General features: G+C 29.4%; 3 protein-coding genes across 3 annotated transcripts; 2 read left to right on the top strand and 1 right to left on the bottom strand.

Moving 5' to 3' along the window:
• The first annotated feature begins 11 nt into the window (after positions 1 to 11).
• LOC128394643 (inactive tyrosine-protein kinase transmembrane receptor ROR1-like) lies at positions 12 to 4,822 on the top strand. Its single transcript, XM_053354993.1, has 5 exons — positions 12 to 255; positions 375 to 663; positions 1,123 to 1,312; positions 1,473 to 1,706; positions 2,697 to 4,822. Exons 1-5 carry the CDS (start codon positions 242 to 244, stop codon positions 4,361 to 4,363), a joined length of 2,394 nt encoding a protein of 797 aa, XP_053210968.1. The 5' UTR covers positions 12 to 241; the 3' UTR covers positions 4,364 to 4,822.
• An 875-nt stretch (positions 4,823 to 5,697) lies between these two features.
• On the top strand, positions 5,698 to 7,761 carry LOC128394652 (nucleosome assembly protein 1-like 1-A). The gene is made up of 4 exons (XM_053355004.1): positions 5,698 to 6,407; positions 6,550 to 6,689; positions 6,830 to 6,975; positions 7,088 to 7,761. The coding sequence occupies exons 1-4, from the start codon at positions 5,832 to 5,834 to the stop codon at positions 7,393 to 7,395; spliced, it is 1,170 nt and encodes a 389-aa protein (XP_053210979.1). The 5' UTR covers positions 5,698 to 5,831; the 3' UTR covers positions 7,396 to 7,761.
• A 5,179-nt stretch (positions 7,762 to 12,940) lies between these two features.
• On the bottom strand, positions 12,941 to 18,507 carry LOC128394776 (gamma-sarcoglycan-like). Its single transcript, XM_053355144.1, has 5 exons — positions 17,620 to 18,507; positions 15,030 to 15,131; positions 14,664 to 14,877; positions 14,230 to 14,447; positions 12,941 to 13,197 (listed from the first exon to the last, which is right to left on the bottom strand). Exons 1-5 carry the CDS (start codon positions 18,112 to 18,114, stop codon positions 12,979 to 12,981), a joined length of 1,248 nt encoding a protein of 415 aa, XP_053211119.1. The 5' UTR covers positions 18,115 to 18,507; the 3' UTR covers positions 12,941 to 12,978.
• Between the last annotated feature and the right edge of the window lie 2,710 nt (positions 18,508 to 21,217).

Here is a 21,217-nt window from a genome sequence, read left to right as displayed (position 1 = left end):
TTGACGCCATTTTGATAACATGAGAAAACCAGTTCTTTGATTTCTCGATTTATGATTAACAGTTAACTGGATTAATTGTGATCAATTAAATTTGACAATTAATCAGTGAAAATCTCCTTTCCTAGTCAATGTAATTTATGTTAACTTTTTTTTGTCTTAAACATTTTCGTTTACAATGTGAACTAATCAATAATTTATTAATCTCTTCATCAATTTAATAAACCATTTTTCTTTCACCAAGATGAACATCAATTTGTGAGTATTAATATTTATTCATCTCTTTGTGTTGATTATTCTTAATTTTGATTAACTGAAGAAAATAATTCGTATTTATTTTTAATTCTTTAATTGTTTGTCCATTTGGTTTAAAATAGGAATACTCCAAGTTATCTTGGTCAACCTGAAATTGATGAGAAAATGAGATCTGGTTTTTGTGAACCTTATCGAGGGACAGTTTGTTCCCAGGTAATTGGTAATCAAACAATTTACGTTGATTCTGAAGGTAGTCAAGATTCAATGGAACAAAAAATTGGAGCAGTTTTCACCGTAATTAAATCATCTCGAGATGTTTCCCTTCAATGTCATCGATTTGCAATTCCTTCATTGTGTTTCTCTGGTTTTCCTCTTTGTAATCAAGATCTACCTCAACCTAAACCTAGACAGGTAAGCCTATGGGTTAACAAATCATCAATTCCATTTCCATAAACAGAACATTAATCTTGTTTCCATACTAAACTTATTCCTTACACCATGAAATTAAACATTGTATTCATGTGAAAATTTGGAAGAAAAAAATTCACAACAAAAGCTAAACAACACAATAGGTCAGCAACTTCACTTAATAGTCTAATCTAAAGGTCTATGACTTTACTGTTATGATATGTAAATGTCTATGGATATTTATCTTTAAACTATAGATTCAACTTATTCAATGTTCTCATGTAAGAACTGAATAACTATTGTATGGAATTTCATGTAATCAAATTGCGTTCAAAATGGATCTTGAATGATGATTGTTAACTTTTTATTCTGCTGGAAATTTTTCTCTAGGATTTAATGTTTATCGAGAAATTTGTTATTCATTTCATTATGAAAAATGTATTATTATTATTATTTTATTAGGTTTGTCGCGATGAATGTGAAATGTTGGAGCATCAGATATGTCATCTTGAGTACACAATCGCTAAACGTCATCAGTTAATTGGTCAAGCAAATTTATTACCTGCCTGTGAGAAATTGGCTCCATCTGGATCGTTAGAAAGTGCTGATTGCGTGCGATTGGGTGTACCTAATGTTGTCCAAGTTGTCCAAGGTAATTACATAATAATCTCTCCGTAGATTTATCATTTTTAATATCTTCTTTTTATCCCTTAATATCTGCTAAAGATTAAGAGGTTAAGGGTAGAAAATATTGAACATTTATCGATTGGAACACAATTAATGACCACTTATTATTTTCTTATCCAATAAAGATGATACATGTTATAATGGAAATGGTGAAAATTATCGAGGAACAACTTCTAGAACAGTTTCTCGAAGCGAATGTGCTCCTTGGCATGAACAAGTTTTCTACAAAACTGCTGATTATCCGGAATTAATTGGTGGACATAATTATTGTCGTAATCCAGGGGGAATGGAGTCACAACCTTGGTGTTTTATCAGAGATCCAGAGATGAGGAAAGTTCATTGTGATGTACCAAAGTGTGGTCAGTATTAATTAGATTGATCAATCAAACTAACTTGAGTTTCTTTTGAAATAATTTAAAAAGTTATTTTTGTTTATACTGATAAACACAAAAAAAACTAGATGATGAGATTATACTTAATTAATCATGAGGATGATGATGATTGGAAATTGTATATTCTCACGGTAACTCAGACATTAATTTAATTGATTTTCTTACAACTAATATTTTCATTCATGAAAAATACACACAATCTAATTAGATTGTGATTTTGAATGGTTTATATCACATTTATGATTTATTGATTGTATCAACATGGTTTATTATTTATAGCCCTGGTCAATAGCTATTAGTTTGTCATCATAACTGTTTACTTAATGAACAGTAATTATCTTTTTAAATGTTCATTAATCTATTCAGATAACATTCAATGGCTTTTGTATATTAAATACAATTCACTTTAATTTCCGGTAAAGATCGTGCAGAAAATTATCATCACTGTATCTCTCTCTTCTAATATATGTTATCATCTTTATCATTATCATTCTCACTAGATCATAAATCGAACTCTTTTCCTCTTTATTTCCGTTCAATTAATTGTCCTCACAAAAATTACTACCATTTATGTTGACATTTTGAAGGTTATAATCTAATTTATCTTCACTGACCATAGGCAATTTATAAAATTATCATTCCCTGTTGACCATCACTCGAGTAGTAGTACTTGAAGATTGGACATGTTAATCTGTTGCATTATCATCAATATTTTTTTCCCTCAAATTAAGATTCATAGTTGTTACTCTGTTTACCTTATCGATTGTTCAATTTATTTGCTTTATTTCTGAGAATATAATCGATCTTCATATCATCAATCATGTCTTTTAATCAATCTTCTCATTTTTTGACAACAATGTTATTGAACCTGAAAAGTTCAATTTTGATGAAACTTGTTTTGTTTTACTATTTGTGTCTTTGGATTAATTGATTTCTTTTTTTTTCTTATAATTTCAGTTGACAATTTCTGGCTTTATGTTGTTGTTCCAAGTCTTGGTGCTCTTGTAATGTTTATACTTTTGTTGACTTTATGCTGCCTACGACGAAAGCCACGATCTAAATTACCTGGTTCACAATTGAATTGTGGTCGTCAATCAGAAGGATCAATAACCAATTCTCAAACAAGTCGTAATAATATAAATGCAAGTGGATCTTCAGTTGAAATGAATTCACTTTTACCAAAGAAACAATCACATGCAACTGAATATTCATTATCATGTTTGAAGTTTATTGAAGTTCTTGGTGAAGGTGCTTTTGGTAAAGTATATCGAGGTGAATTAATGATGTCACTAACTGATACAGTTCCAATTGCAATAAAGACATTGAAAGAAGATGCAAACATGAAGACTCGTCAAGATTTCCAAAGAGAAGCTGAACTAATGGGAGATCTGATCCATCCAAATATCGTTTGTCTTCTTGGTGTTTGTTTCAAAGAAGAACCCATGTGCATGATGTTTGAATTTATGTCGGAAGGAGATTTACATGAGTATTTGATTACTCATTCGCCGATAACTAATGAGATGGTTGGTGGTAATATCGGTGGAATTGGAGGAATTGGAGGTGTTGGTGGTGTTGGAGGAGGTAAAGAAAAGGATGGAAGTCGAGCTCGAGTATTGGATATAAATGATTTTCTTCACATTTCCACTCAAATAGGAGCAGGAATGGAATACCTGGCAAGTCATCATTATGTGCATCGAGATTTGGCTGCTCGAAATTGTCTTGTCTCTGATCATTTGACGGTAAAAATATCGGACTTTGGTCTTTCTCGAGACATTTATGCATCAGATTATTATCGAGTTCACTCAAAATCTTTACTTCCTGTTCGTTGGATGCCACCAGAGTCCATATTATATGGGAAATTCACCAGTGAATCTGATGTTTGGTCTTTCGGTGTTTTACTTTGGGAAATTTTCTCTTATGGATTACAACCTTATTATGGTTACACTAATCAACAAGTGATCGATATGATACGAGGTCGTCATCTTTTACCATGTCCATCAGAATGTCCACCAAACATTTACTCTCTAATGAATCAATGTTGGACCGAGAATCCATCAGGTCGACCAACATTTAGTCAACTTCATCAACGATTGAGAAATTGGAAAGCAGTTTATAGTAATACAATTGCATCAACAACTTTACCATCAGCAAGTAGCCATTCATCTAGTCATTCAGCAATTAATCTCATGGGATCAACATTATCTAATCCCTATTCTCATCACCACCACAACCACAATCAACACCAACACCAACAACAACTTTCTCTAACACTTGGAAATAGATCCAATGTTAACAATACCTCATCAAATCTTCACCATCATCTACTTCAATCACCTCATCAACCAACCACTTTAACCCAACACTATGGATTAAGTTCAACAATCGGTCGCCAAAACAAGGAACCATCATCAATACTACCTCAGCATCAATTTCCGGTTATGAATCACCAGACAATCCAACAGCATTTCAATAACGCACAACAAAATCAACAACCTTATATACTCAATCAACATCATTTTATCACAACAAATCTTGGATCTAATTCACCTTCATCAATGAGTAATCGAAGCCTTCAAACAATGAAGGCTCATACATTCAAGAATCTTCATAATACTTATAATTAAGATACAATTAAGTAAATCGTTGAGCAATAGCAACTAAATGATGGGATCAAAATCAAATCAGTTACTGACCATAAAATTCATATGAAATCAATCAAATGACTGTGAGATTAACCAGCGAGAGAGGAAAAGTTAAATTGCTCAAATTTTACTCATTGTAAAAACTTAATTGTAACTTCTAATTGAAGAAAATAATATGAATCAATCAACTCATATAACCGAATTTTTATCAACAATTTACACGTGACTTGTTTAATGGAAAAAAACAAACAAACAAACAACAATTACATTTAATTTTCTTTTAATTCTTTTTTCCAACTTTAATTATCAACCTAAATTCAATCCATAGAGTTACAAGTTGAATTGTTAATTGTTCTCATGTGAGAAATTAAATTAACTCTCAACTTCCTCTTTTCTTTTTACCCTCTTTTCTATTTAATAAACATGTTCTTTTTCCACTGATTGTTAAATTGTTATTTAATTTCTCTTTATTATCCATCAACAATTAACGTAATTGACAATTGTGACTCATGATTAGAAGAGGAAAAAACTTGACAATTTAAACTTGAATCATTTTCGACAATCAAATTTAATGGTTACAATGAACGAAACTTAAATTGAACATAAAAATTGTCAAAATTAATTGTTGGACATAAAATGATTACAATCAAGAAATTGAATGAGCCTTGAAAGACAATTAAACAATTTGCATACTTGAAAAAAAAGCCTTTCAACGCAATTTACCAAAACTAATCAACTTCCAATAAGTAAACAATAAGATTACAATTATCATTACAATTAGTTAATTATGTATTTGTATCAGTTAAATTGTCCAATCAATTGTTAACTAGCTATTTATATCACCTGGATTTCCAATGATTATTAATCAATGAAGAGTCTAGACACAATTAATTTGATATTGATTGCGACTAACTAGTTAAGTGTAAAATGATCAATGAGATTTAATTGTTAACAAGCCAATAACTAATCATATTTACAATTAATAATCCGATCTGATTTCCATTAAGTTTGCCAGCAGAAAACAAAAGGAATAGACAAAAGTTAACCAATGAAAATCCATTAGAATTTAAAATAAACTCCAATTATCCATAATGAATTCAATTAGTAAATAAAATACTTGATAATTGTTGGGAAGAAAACAACAAAAAAAAAGAGACAATTAAATTTAATTGCTGGAGAAAAAAAAGAGAAGCGGGAAAAAAGAAAATTTGAAGAATTTTAGTCGAAGAAAAAGCCAATAGATGTCACTGATTTTCTACAAGACGCATGGTTTTTTTTTTCCAATAAATTTTTTCGTTAAAAAGAAAAGCATTTTTTGTCTGTTGGTTTATTATCTTTCTTTGGTTAGTTTAATTGTGATTAGTTTTGTTAATTGTTTGCTGACATTTGTTTTTGTTAATTGATTTAATTTACGTGATCATTAGTTTAAAGAATAACTGAAGGAATTACAATGAACAGCGCTGAAGTACTTAACGATCCTGAAGCTTTGGCTTTCATGCAATCAAAGCTCGCTGGTATGGTTGGTAATTTGTCCGGTTATTATGATTCATTACCTAAATCAATTAAAAGAAGGGTTAAAGCCTTGAAAAAGTTACAAGTTGATTATCTCAAATTGGAATCACAGTTTCATAAAGAGATGCATGCTGTTGAATGTAAATATAACGCTTTATATCAAGGATTATTGGTTAAACGAGCGGATATTGTAAACGCCTCATATGAGCCCAAGGATGAAGAATGTGATTTCCCTTCGGATGATGAAGACGACGATGAAGATATTAAGGAAATTGATGGTGATGATAAAACCGGTGAAGATGGTGATAAGGAGAAAAAGCTTTCCAAAGATTTGGAAGAGAAAATGAAAACAGATGAACCTGAGGATGATGATGAAGATACCAAAGGAATCCCTGAATTTTGGTTAACCATTTTCAAAAATGTTGATCTTATTTCAGAAAATATTCAAGAATGTGATGAACCCATTCTTAAGCATTTAACTGATATTAAGGTCAAATTGGTTGAAAATCCAATGGTAAGCTTGTCCGCCATTTTAAAATTCTCAATCATCATCATAATCTTAATATCCAACAATATTATCTTTTGCTTGGGTTTCTCACAAATGGATATTGATAAGATAATAATGATTTGCTTTTTTCTCTTTTCTTTTCTTTTAGAGTTTTACTTTAGAATTCTATTTTAGTTCTAATGAATTCTTCACCGACAGTGTTTTGACCAAAACTTATGAGCTTAAATGCACTCCTGATGAAACTGACCCTTTCTCATTCGAAGGTCCAGAAATTTCTAAAGCAATTGGGTAAGAAATTTTATCTATTCTGACCTTGATTGTCTCTCTCTCTCTCTCTCTCTCTCATGTTGCTTCATATGTAGTCAACTCGTGGCATGTGCTTACTAACCATGTGATTTTTTTTTCTTCTCTTCTCTTTGATGACTCAGCTGCAAAATTAATTGGAATGAAGGTAAAAATGTTACAATTAAAACCGTTATGAAGAAACAGAAGCATAAAGCCAAAGGATCAACCCGAACTGTTCCTAAAGAAGTTCAATCAGATTCATTTTTCAACTTTTTCGCTCCTCCTGAAGGTAAGTGTAATTGTTGAATATAATGTAACCATATTCCTTACCTCTTTCTTTTTGAATTATTAAATTTGATTCTCTGATTAATCAAATTTTGATTTTGTGTATTCTCTTCCAGTTCCAGAAAATGAAGAAGATATCGATGAAACTACCCAAGAAATTCTTTCGGCTGATTTTGAGATTGGAGAAATTATCAGACATCGTTTGGTTCCACGTGCGGTTCTTTATTTCACCGGTGAAGCCATGGTAGATGACGATTATGATGAGGATGATGAAGAAGATGAGGAAGAATATGATTCTGATGATGATGAAGATGATGACGACGACGATGAAGATGGAGAAGGTGATGATAACGAGGTTAAAGGGCGTAAACCACGTAAAAAGCGAGGACAAGCTAAAAATCCCGAAGAATGTAAACAATCATAATCATAACATTGATCAAATTTAAACAAACAAAATTTTCTCTTCTCTTTCTGGTACCATAATTGATCAATCAATTGATTACTAACATTCTTGTTTATCGAATCCTTTTCTCTCTCTCTCTCTCTCTCTCTCTCTTTCTTTCTCTCTATTTCTCTTCTTTATCATCACCATTTTTGCAACACCAACACATGATACTAATTTTCAGTCTCATCAAAAGTTGATCTTTAAATTGTTCCCCTTGAAATATATAACCAATCAAGTGAATTTATCCTCCACACATATAAACAAAACAAAAATCACTCACAACATGCTCTTAATGATGATGGGCTAATTTTATTATTACCAATAAAGAGATCGCTTTGAATTTAATTTTGCAAAAAAAAACCCATAAGATTTACAAGATAATTAACACATCGATGGAAATTGTTATTCTAATTATGATTAGTCTCAATTTAATGATCGATCACATTACACCACATGATATGTGTTTTCTTTTCTTAATCAATTGAATATCGGGAATATTTTTCATTGAGACTTTGAGCCAACTCGCAACTAGAGTGAAATATTGATTCGCTTTCAGGTGATCATCAAATGGACATTTCGAAAGTTTAAAATCACCTGGACCATTGGACCATTTTGTTAATTGCCAATAACCTTCTTCCAAAACTCTAGCCCCCTTATTCCGATAGAAAGCATCCTCATTGTTTCCAGCTCGTTCCTCTAATTGTGATCTTATGTATTGATGGACCAGTTTGATAATCGAAGATAATAAACTCGAACAGGGAAAATGTCGCATTCTAATGAAGGTACAAACGGCTTTGAAATGGAACGGAACAATATACTCATTGGGTATGAGGAATAAGTGTTGATTTTGTCCAAGAACGAAACGAATAATCGGATTGGAATAGTAAAAGGAGTAAATCGAACACCATTCGGAGCAATTACAGAATTGATTGTTCGTTAATTGTGCTGTCAAAAGAGTTGAATGTTCTGTTAAATTGTCCCAGTAAAAGTTTCTCGAAGTGTTTTGAGAGCATAAAAATTTATCAACAATCGCAATTCTATCAATTGAACCCGAGCAGTTAATTGATTCTGTTGATTGTTGATACGATCGTTTTCTCCATCGATAATGGAAAAATCTTGTAATCAGTTGATGATGAAGTTTCCAACTTTGGCGAAATAAATTGTAACCACCACAACTCAATTTCGGCCTTAGTGCCCATCGCAATTTCAATAGTAATTTAATCCTTGATGATTCGGGTACTAATCCAGTTACATTGAAATACTTTGTTGTCCCATCCCAATGAATCTGTGAAGGGGTTAATCTAAATACTAACAATGACTGTGAATTATAACAACAGGATAAAGTGTATGGACATGGATTAAGATTGCCTGAGGCATTTGGTTTAAGAACAATTAACTTCAAGGAGATCATTTTATCATCGTCAATAACTGAATCAGGTAAATTGAGAAACATGGTCTCCATAGTTTTAGATACATAATCGTAGATCGCAAGCCAAGGTCCATTCCTTTGGAATTGAAATAATTGCATGGAAAGTGAATGAACTTTCCCTGAATCGTCCGTGTATTCAGCTACCAGGAAAACTTTATCTTCAGTCCTTCTAGAGGCAATAAGGTTAATTCCCTCTGAAGAGATCAGGTAAATATGAAGATAATAAGTAAATGATTCAGCTTGAAATCGAGACTGATTCAATAATCTATCACGAACTCGATCATCAACTAAAGGAAGGCAACATACATCAGCCATAGAATCCATGAAATTGTTCAATTTTTCTGAATAAACAATAGTTTCTTTCGAGGCCAAACAACGGAACGTGATCAAGAAAATGGTACAACAATGAATAAAAAGCTTCTCATTTGGCTGTAAGAAAACATCATCATCATCATCATCCTCGAATATTGGTCCACATTTAGCTCGAATGTCCAATGTTTGTTTACCTTTCATAAAGAAAATTATTCCTTTCTAAAAGAAAAACAATAACAGATTAACGGTAAATTATCCAACCCTTTGAACAATTAATTATCCTCATTAGTATATCATTTAGATATAATCAACATTTCCTTGATTAACTTGTCAAAAAAATGGAGTAAAAAAACAACAAGAATCTCTCATTAGGGAAACTTTTTTTTTCTTTCGTCTTCATCTACTAATTTCCTATGGGAATTAATAATACAAAAGCCACTAGATTAAATTGTTTGTCATTAAGCTTAAATGGTTAATCAACATGATGAAATTAATTGTAATTAAAGGTGATGATGATAATAGTAATACAATTGGAAATGTATCATCAACGTTGAGTTTGGTTTTCTCCCATGTTAGATTAAAGAAACAGTTTACATTACAATTAACGAGAAAAATTAACTAACACTAATCAACAATTAATATCATCTCAATTTTCATTTACACTAATCAACGTTTCCCTCACACTATCCTTAATTGTCAGACATTAATTAAGACACTAGAAAGCAAATCAAATGAATGGAAACATTTTTTACTTTGTATCATTTATTGTTTTTTAATTTTCGTCACAATCAATTGATTGATTCACCTTTTTGTTTGTCCATTGATTATTTAGCTAATTGTTTGACCTAATTTATCTCTCACTCAATGATAGTAAAATTGATTAGCTGGATAATTAATAAACAAAACTGAATTTCTGCCAACAGTTAAATCAACATCAACAATTAGGAAAACCAATGTTATTTAATGATGGAAATTGTGTCATCAGGAAATGTTTGTGTCCGGTTTTGATGGAAAAGGAAAAAAAGTAAATCAAAAGTTCAATGGAAATTAACAATTAACAAATCATCAGTGTTCATATTTAAACTGAATTTGCGTTTTTTTCGTTGTTTATCTAATCATTTCAGGGAGAATTAGTTAATCAGGATGAATTCTGGTGATTTAAAGGAGATTCTTACATTGTTTCGATGTAGAAAATTATTATAAACCAGAACCTGAATCCACTTATTGGGGAAAATAATGATAATCACAATTGAGATTTAAATGGAATCGAAATGATTAAGAAGATGATTTTTAATCTTCCTTTACATTATCTTCATCACCTTTCATTTTCCATAAAAGATGATGAATTAATTAGAATGATGCAAAAAAGAGGATTAGTTTTTAAGTCTTTTCTTCATCTTGGAATTTTTTTCTCTTCATCCATATTATCAACGATCAATTCCCATGAGATGATGATGAGGATGATAAAAGAAAAAGGAAGAGATGGAAAACAATAATTTCCTCTCTCTCTTTCTCTGATTTACCTTTTTTCTCTTCTTTAATCATCAACATAAGGTGATAATCTATTAATAGTAACCTGAATTATCATTTTCAGTTCAAGTGAGCGTAAAATTTAATTCATGGAAATCATGATAATAACAATTATTATTATCTTCAACTTATGATCCAAATTGATTTTTAAGAGAAATTTTCATTTTTTGAAAAACATGAAATTATCTGCAAGGAATTAACAGTTTTCATGGTTCATGATATTCATAATATTATATGAGACACCAAGGAATTGATCATGTAGATCATTAAATCAAAGATAATCTAAATATCAGATATTTGCTTTCAAACTGAATTCATTGGAAACATTTTACATTCTCATTGTGATGAAATATTCTGGTCACATTTTGGTGAATCATTTAATCCAGTTATGGTCAATCTGTTGACATATTAACACGATTTCATCATTTTTCACTTCCATCAGTGACAATTTATCAACACAACTAAAACAAATTCAAGTAATAATAATAATCATCACAATTTTGACCAACCTGTAAATAGTATTAACATGAAGGATGAAACTTTCTTGTGTATCGGTTAACATTCATTTGCAATTGTAATCAGCTGATTGTCGCCTGTTAAGTGTAAACATTTACAGGAAGAAAAAAAAAGTTGTGATTCTTCATTTGTATCAGTTGAACCTTAAACTGAATATAATGAGAAAAATGAATCAGAAGAAGGTGAAATCATGGTGAGAATAGTTTTGAAAATTCTGTACCATTCAATAAGATTATCATTTATTTTTTTCTCGAGTAAAAAAAAAGTTCATCCCCTCCATGAAAATGGCGACATATTATCAACATGTTTACAGTTTTGTCCTCATAAAAAGTGTCACAATGGGAGAAAGTATCATAATCATACAGCTAAATCGTGACTTGATTCACATTAATTCTGATTAAAAATCAACATAATTCAGAATCAATAGAAAACATGTTACCTTTCAAAGCGAGAGAAAAAAAAAGTCCAAACAAACTTATGAGCAGTTCGAAAGTGTCTTCGAACTCGTTAGAACATTTTCCCCTTTAAACAGAATAACTTCCAAGTTTCAAAAGAAAAACCTAATTAATCATATCATCAGCTGAGATCATCTTCCAAAAACTAACTCTGTAATTAATCATCTCCTTCCCCTTTAATTATCAGATTAGTGAATGAAAAAGTCGACGAAAATAATGAACATACGATTCGAAATGTTCAAAGAGAGAGAGAGAGAGAGAAAAAAGTTAATTCCTGAAAATGATGAGAGATATTAATCTTTATTGTTACATCATTTTCTTGGTGTTTTCGGTATAATTAATTGAGAATCACAATGAAATCATGTTCCTTGTTATCTTGATTACTTTTTAAATTGATTGACAAACTACAAAAGGGTAAATTAAATTGTGAATCTTTTTTTGTTCATCATAATCAGTAACAAGATAAACTTTTTTTTTCCTCTCTCATGATGATGATGAGTTTTCACATTATAACGGTAAACAAACAAGTAACACCTTTTTTCATAATATTATCAACTATCAACAGGGAAAGAGTTGACATGATTATTATTGAATGATGAGGAAGATGAAGATGAAGATGATATTATTATTATCATGGTGATGAATTTTAATATTTAATAAACTTGAAGATAGAAAATGAAACCTCTCTCATAATATGATATTACCATAATAAGGTCGAGTTAATTTAGAAACAAGAGTGACACTATTAATACAATTAGATTTACGATTGTAATCATTTTTAAATTTTCTTCTAATTTAGTTGATTTATACAATTGAATAACTGAATCAGTTTTAAATCAAATTGTCATTTAAACTTTTTTTTTGTTCTGTTTTCATTACATTTGTGGTTAATTGTTATTGTAATAGTTTGTTCTGATTGTTTTTTAGTTTAATTGTGTTAATATTGAAGAAAAGTTTATACATTTTCTTGTTGATTGACAGTTAATATTGAGATGTTATTGATTAACTGTTGAAATTTGTCAAGTATTTGTGAAGAAACTGAAACTTGACTTGAAATGTCAACGATTTTTTTTATTAATCAAGTCAATTTGAAGATGATACCGTTAATATTAATATTCATTGAACAATCAATCAATTTCATTGAATCTTTGTCCATCATCATCATCATATTCCTGACATTATTTAGAGTTACTATTAAGTCTTGTTCACTTGTCATCATATTCTGATGTTATGAAATTTAAATGACCAATACGAATGTCCAGTTGAACGAGAAAACAAAAAGTTTAATTGACTCCAATTTTATTATTATCTCAATAATAATCACGATGAACCTTTTGATTTATGTTGATTATCGTTAATTGGACTATGATTGTTACAGAAATTATCATGAGCGATACATTGATTGTTATTCGATGAGATGAACAATTGACCATTCGGACAAGCACAAAGGGACAGTATGTTTGGATAACTTTTACCAGATCGACTTGCAACTACCGTTTTTAGATTATCCAAAATAATCCATGTAGAATTAAGGTTAATCTGTTATAAAAAGAAATCAAAAATATATATTAATCACTTTAATGATTAAGAAAAACATAGAAAGATAAAAATTAAAGGTATCGAAATCCTAATCATCATAACAATCAAAGATTAACACACATAAAGTTGTCAAAGTTAATTGTTATTACTATTAAATGGTAAACATGATAACACAAAAGTATCAACAACCAACAGTAACAATCATAATTGCTCTTGATTGTTGTGGATTAAAGATTGAAAATTAATCCAATTGAACTTGACTGTTCACTCAAGGAACTCGAGGAGGATGAGATAATTTCTTCAAACCCTAATCCCTAATATGATTTCACGTCGAATTGATTTGATTTTTCCATAGGAATTGTTAACCAGCGTGAAATAACGGTTAACCAACCTTGAATTAATTCCAACTTTTTTTTTCTTATTCTTTTCTGTTATTCTCAACAACTTTAAAGGTAAGACATTTATATTAGCATTCTCAAAGATTTTCCTTGCTTATCCAAGCTTAGCTAATTACAGAATCCTCTTCTCTCAATGTTATGTCTTCTATTAGCATTTAAATTATATTCATTATCTTTACAGTTATACTTTCACTATCGACTTATAATTAATCGGAATCGGGTTAAAATTTGACATTTGATTTTTTCATTGTTTCATTGAGAGTTTTATTAAATTGTATCATTTTGATTGAATATCTCTCTCTCTCTAGATTTTCTTTGGTAACAATTAATCAACCTGAATGAACATTTTGTTAAAAGATGATCAAAGGATCAATAAGATGAGGATGCTGATGATAATAAGAAATTGGAAAGATTAACAAGTTAATCGATATTAGAGAAGATGAATCCAAGTGTAAATTGTCAGGTAAAAATAATAATCTTTTCAATTGATTATTTTTGGTTAATTGAGTGAACAATTTTGTCTCAATCTTGTCAATTGCAATTTAATAATAAAAATATAACACTGAGCAATCTAATCAATTAAAGGTTAACGATTAAACCTTTCATGCTGTTGAGTTATTAGACTTTCTCTTACCTTTCGGTTAGTTGAAATTAGTTGAAAATCTTTAAGGCTTTCGATTGTAATATTACCATAATTTGCATCCAGATTAACATGATTAATTGATTTGATTAATATTCGCCGTGTTGATGAGCTGATACTAAGATTTAAGGGTAAAGGTGATGAGGATAAAGATGATGAACATTTAACGGAAGTTGTTTGAATTGATCCCTGTAGTTGAACTTCATCTGAACCTAAGGGATAAAGTTAATTACATAAAACTGATAGTGTTAATGATGAAGATGAGGATGAGGATGAAGATGAAGATGATATGGATAAAGTAAGAGCGGAAATTAAGAAAAGAGGAAGATGAAAAAAACTCAAGAAGCAAAGGTTTCTATCTGATCATGTTTTACCTTTTATATCTTATAAATAAATAATTGATTCTGTTAATATAGTTGATTGTTTACCTGTGATCTTAATCCTTGTAGGAGTTAATTTAAGTCCTTCATCATCTAAGGTTAAAAGTGGTTTTCCCAAATGATTATTAATTGTTAATTGGTCCGAAACAGCGACAACAGTTGATTTAGTTAACTGTAATTTATTTCCAATTTTACCATCACCAGAATCTTTACCGATTCTTAATTCAGTTCCAATTTTTGAGCTAATTCGGATTCTTTTATCCTTAATCATTTTGTAGTATTTTGTTGTTGTTGTTTGATTGATTGATGGATTAATTAATCAAATAAAATGTTTCAACAAGAATATAAATTAGCTAATGGAAAGGTAAACAAATGGTTGGTTCTATTGGTCAGTTAATTGTTATCATTTCTTACCTTTGGCGATGAGATTCTGGGTGAGATTAAATCTTTAAGGAAAAAAGCTTGACCATTGAGCTTAATACTTTGAGAATCAATTGATAAACTTCCCATTCCATCCTGATGATTTAACAGGTAAAGAGAGAAATCAATTAGTATTGATTAGCGATGATAATCAAGAGGAAAAAAATTAACCCAAACAATCAAATCAATTGATAGAATCCAATTGATTCCTCTCGTTTAAAAGGTAAAGGTTGTATTCTAATAGTAAAGTTTTCTTGTTGAACAATTTACTTTACAATCAACACCATTAACATGATCATCATCATCAGAATCATGGTAATCATTATTAACCATATCCCGAATAATATTTTTTTTCAGTTAAATTTCAATTTCCTTTTCCTTTTTTGGTTTGAAAACTTTTTCTCCTCTTTTATTTTCACAATTACCATCAATTGAATCGGTATATGTGTACATGCCCTTAGGGCTTTTCATCCTAAATGTAACTTCCTCTTCTCAAGGTGATGATTATCTTGAATGTTTAAATATCTACAATAAACATTTAACCATAAATTAATTAACTCTAAACCCAATTAACAATAATAACCTCAAGTCATCAACTCTGGTAACCTTTAAGTTTGATTAATAAACAATATTAAACATCAATAACCAATTAATAGTTTCCAAATGATGATAATCTTTGATTAATTTAATCATTTGAATTTTCCAGTTATTACCATTGAACAACAATCAGTTAATCAGTTGGATTAACTAATCACAAGTCTTCAATTGTTGTTGTTGTTGTTGATTTGATTTGATTACTTTGTATTTCATATATAAAATTGTTAACTGGATTAATTGTTAACAATAAATCATCAGGTTTTACTTTGATGGTGATTTAATTAATTTAGATTTGATTTATAATGTCATTAAATAAGTGTAATAATAATAACATATGAAAACATATTAACAATATTTTCATGATTAAATTGGACAATAAATTGCTACTAAAAGTTAAATAAGGTGTAAACAATTAATTATCAAACCATAATGATTAAGGTAAATGATGGCGAAAATCAATAAAATCTAGTTAATTGTTGAATGTTAATTGTAAACAATTAGTTGATTAAATGTTCAATTAAATAGTTAATTAACTTTTCTGATGGTTAAGTTAATTGTTAAAACAAAGTTGCTTCTGTTAATGATTAGTTTTAATTTTTAAATGAATAAATTATAACTGATAAAAAAACTAATCACAATTCACAGGTTCAAGTGTTCAAATGATGATTAACTAACTACTAAATGATTATGATTAGGATTTAATGATTAATAGTATTGGTAGACTGTCATATTCAATTAAACTGAATTAAAGGTGAACAGGATTAAGGTTGAAAAGGTAAATCAAAAGGGATCAATGATTAAGTAACATGATATACAATTGATTTAATATATAATCGTAATGATAAATTGTTATGTCAACAGAATTGTGATTAAGGACGAGGAGAGGAAAAAAATTAAAGGTTAAATTGATAATTTATTTGATTCCATTTTCATCTAATATTGTGATAATCATAAATATTATTATTATTATTTTCATGATGATGATGATGATTATTATTATTATTGTTATCATGATAATGATCATACTGGTTAACCTAACAACTAAATATTGACACAATATCAGGTTAATTCAGAATCTAATTCACAACATGATATCATGGGAGGGAAATCATTATTATCCTGTTCTGATGGGAAAGGGATGAGGATAAAACGATCAAGATGATGATGATGAAGATGATGATGATGATGTTAATAAATTATCACCACAGTTAATTAATTTATTATAATTACTATTTGAGTTATTATTGTTTCTCTTTATTATTATTGATTAGCAATGTTATCAACTTGTGAAAGGAAAGTGATTTAAAAGTGAAAATGTTACTTTTCAATCAGTTTCAAGAATCATTCACTGATTGTGTGTTGATGAAGATGTGAAAACATGATGATCATGATGAGGAAAATCAAAGGAGTAGGAAAGGTCAGTTCTAAGGGTCAATAGTAAATATGGAATACAATTGAACCGGAAAGATTGACCAGCTAACCATGAATCTTTGTTTACCATCAATGTGTTGTTTTTGTTACTATTTTTTTGTTTTGTTTCATCATAACTGTAAATTTGATGATGATTATCATGTCAGTAGATAATCATGATAAGCCATTAATCATATATATTGTTTACTTTATAAATGAATGTATTTTTTGCACCAAAATTTCATGATGATTATCATGATTTTTCATTGATTAATTGACTTTTTCTATCAGTCAACTTGACTAGATGTTCATTGGATCAATTGAATGAAAACTTTTCAAACACTATCCCGATTGTTATTAAATTACTTTACAACAATTTACTTGATCTCAATTTAATTCAATTTGTAAATTTTTGAAAATTTCAATGAAAATCCAATTGAAAATTCAGTGAAATTATTTCAAGAATTCAATGAGATTAGTTTGTAAAATTGTCTCGTTAATGAAAAACAAAAGGTTGTAACAATTTAAGATTAAATTGTAAAAAGTTTTCATTCAATTGACTTAATTGTTTACTAACCATTGAGAAATTGATTTGTGCCATTATCCAAATTGTTGTTGCTCCATTAATTATCACTAAAATTAAGATCACAGTTAAAACAATATAAACAGTTAATCGTTTCCAATTGTAATAAGGCTTAATTATTGACGATGATGGTGAAAGATTAACTAAATCACTTGGATGGAAACTATTAATATTATTAATATGAGCTTCATGTTGACCAATTAGTAAATTAGTTGGATCACCAGTTGGATTAAAGATTAACCCATTGGTACCTTGATTATTGCCATTAATTGCATGATTAGATTGTAGATGATGGTGTTGGGTTGATTGTTGATTATGATGGTCAAGATCAATCAAATCAGATGATTGATGGTGATAATGGTGAGATTGTTGTTGATTAGTTAAAAGTTGATCATCTAGACATATTGGATTATCTTTAATTGTTACTCTAGGAAGTGTATTTCTCAATGAATTTGGTAAAGTTGATTTGTTAACAACATTAGTAAACATAAGGAATTGTAAGAATAACAATTAATCATCAAAGAGTAATATTATTAAACACAATTAAAATTCAAATCAACCTAAGATTAACAGGGAACTGGATTAGTATAGATTAACATTTAATCATGAAAATCTATGAGAAAGTTGATGAAAAGTTTTGTTTATTTGTTAGGAAATTGAATTTTCGAGTCATTCAAATTTATTGGAACTTTTTGTTTTCGTGTTTCAATGAACGTGTTCAGTTGAATTCAGGTTTTGATCTGAAACGACTTTGAATCAAGATTATCTATGAAAATGAGAATTGTGACCAAGAAGAAGATGATGAGCAGGATGAGAAAGAGGGAGAGAAGATAAAAATGAAGAAGATGAGGAAAAGGAAGAAGAGTAGAGGGAGAAAGAAAACTCTAGCAAAATGGTCTTCGAGAAGACGAAAATCAATGGAGTTACATGTAGACGAGGGAGAAGAAGATGAAAAAAGAGTGAGAAGAATTCAGATGATGAGGAAGGAGGAGAAGAGAAGGAGGAGTGAATATGGAAGAGAGACAGAAAGAGAGAAGAGTTTTGGGAGCTCTCTCACTCTCTCATCTTCATAATCTTTGTATTTTTCTGATTCTTCTCATCATCTTGATCTTTTTTTCGAATTTTTTTTTATAATTTTTTCTTCTTAATCGAAATGAAACTTTTTTTTCCACAGTCGAATCAGTTTCAAATACTTTTCTTATTTTCCATGTAATCATGAAAATGGCTAATCTTCAATTAAGAAATAATCAATTGTTGATTTTCATGCAAATTTAGAAAAAGTTCAATCAAATTGATACTTAATTGTTAATAATTCTATCTCAATGTTGTTTAATATGTTAGAGGAAATGTTACATTTTCGAACCTATAAGTTCTAAGAACCTTTTTCTCGACATTCTTATAAGACGTGATTCTCATGTGATGCCTGGATTGATGTTACCTTGTCTAAAGAAAGAAAGAGAGAAAGATGATAATGATGATGAGTAAGAGAGAGATTCTTGTCATCAAGCTTAATAAACCATCACATACGTGGATCAATATCTTTTTTCATCTTGATCATCATTTCCCATCTTCTTCATCATCTTTGATGCTCATCTCTCAATACTTTTGATTTTACTATCGATAATATTATCACTATTCACCAGTCACACTCCCACAGTTTTAACTCCCACTTCCTCATCCTCATCATCATCCTTGACACCTTCAGTTAACCCCATGTGTAAGTATCATTTTTTTTACTCCATGTAACAGACAACATCAACTACATCTGTTATCATGTTGACATTGAATCGTTTTTTTCTGCTATTATCATTTAATAATATCGCTTATTATCATCGTTTATTATTGCTAATTGATTAACTCATTGATAAAAAATCAATTGTGTCAACAAAGCTTAAAAATTTCAAAGTTTTTCTAATTAATCTGTCTAATTAGTTATGCAACTAACCTGCTAATCAAAATTAACACGAGAGAGAGAGAGAGATGCAGAACTGCAATTGACTTGTAAATTTTGATTAAAGTAAATTAGTAGTCTAAGATAAAATGGAATCATGTTAATGAACCAAATGAACAATTAAATTCATGTTGTCTAAGATAATTACATTGTAACAGAATATCTGATAAACAGGGATGTAAAACACCCTGGGAAGTTATTGTTAAACTGTCAAGTTGATTGTGATTAAGAAGAAGACGAGAAAGATGCTTCAAGTGATGGAGAATGAGAATAATGGAGAAGACAGGTTAGAATCATTTATGATAATCGAAAATTTCATACTTTCTTTGTTTCCAAAGTTTATCCTCATGATGATGAATAAAGAAATAGGATGAGGATACTGGATGAAGATTTACCTGTCTTGTTGTCGCTTCAATAGAAACGGAAAATGTTGATCCTGATCTTGTCGTATTCATGTTGCATCTTTATTATGGTTTATTTTGTGCTCTGTTTTTCACTTGATCAAATATCAGTAACATGATAATACATGAGAAATTACATTAATAACCATATGCATGAACAATAATCAGTGAACCCTAAATCAGAATCAAATGTATTCACCACAATCCCTTACATATTTTAATAGTAGAAACTAATACAATAAGATAACATTAGGATTAAAACCTAATTTCTATTTGATATCTTAATATGAAAGGTTAATCAATAAGGTTTTAAAATGCAATTAGAAAAGTGATCAATCACTTTTCTCGTCTTATTCATTATTGTTTTAATTGTTCAAAATTTCACTTTGAATCTGTTATCATGATGATGTCCCACTTTCAGGATGGACGTTGATAGTAAATCTGATTATTATTTTTATCGCCTTTATCCTGAGGAGATTTAGTCCAGAAAACTGGACGACGAACAAGGTAATCCAATAACCTTTTCTCTCTCTCTCTCTCTCTCTCTCTCTCTCTCTCTCTGTCATTCTTTTTACATCATAATGTTCATTATCATCTTCATCACCTTATTTCACTTGAGAAACAAAAAAAATATCAAAATCTCACTCAGGATTTAACAGGATTTATTGAAATGGATTATCAGATGAACCGTTACTTTGAGAAACTTTTTTTTACTTTTTTTCTTATTTTAACTTGAATTCATTTCTAATATGAATCAATGTAATTTCAATACTCAATCAAATTCTTAGTTCTTGATTATCTGCTTCTCAATTAATCAAAGCTTAAATCAATCATCTCTGTTTCTGTTAATTACCACGAATTAGTTTAATTTAATTTATAAAGTCATTAGGTACATGATAAAGACAATTAAGAAAAGTCTGCAAATGATTGATAATCAACCACCGATGACTTCAAGTGATTAGAATATAAACTTTTCTCGAAACAAATATAACAATGAGAAAAGTTGATTTCTAATTAATACAATAGAATAAGAATTGAATGTAATGTAATACTAAATATTGAGAATTAACTTAATCATAGTTACAACAATTAACAATGTTTTATTATTACAATATATAAGAAAAGGAAAAAGTTAAACATTGAAAACTGTGGTGATAAAAAAAGTATTATAATATTGATTAAAATGGTTGAATTCATTGAATCAACATGGTTTTATCAGTTGGAATCCATTTACTCATTT

This window comes from Panonychus citri, unplaced genomic scaffold (assembly GCF_014898815.1).
Source record: "Panonychus citri isolate SS breed McGregor unplaced genomic scaffold, ASM1489881v1 Contig00140, whole genome shotgun sequence".
NCBI lineage: Eukaryota > Metazoa > Arthropoda > Arachnida > Trombidiformes > Tetranychidae > Panonychus > Panonychus citri.
Note: the sequence above shows the minus strand (reverse complement) of the source record. Positions and strands in the feature narration are given on the sequence as shown.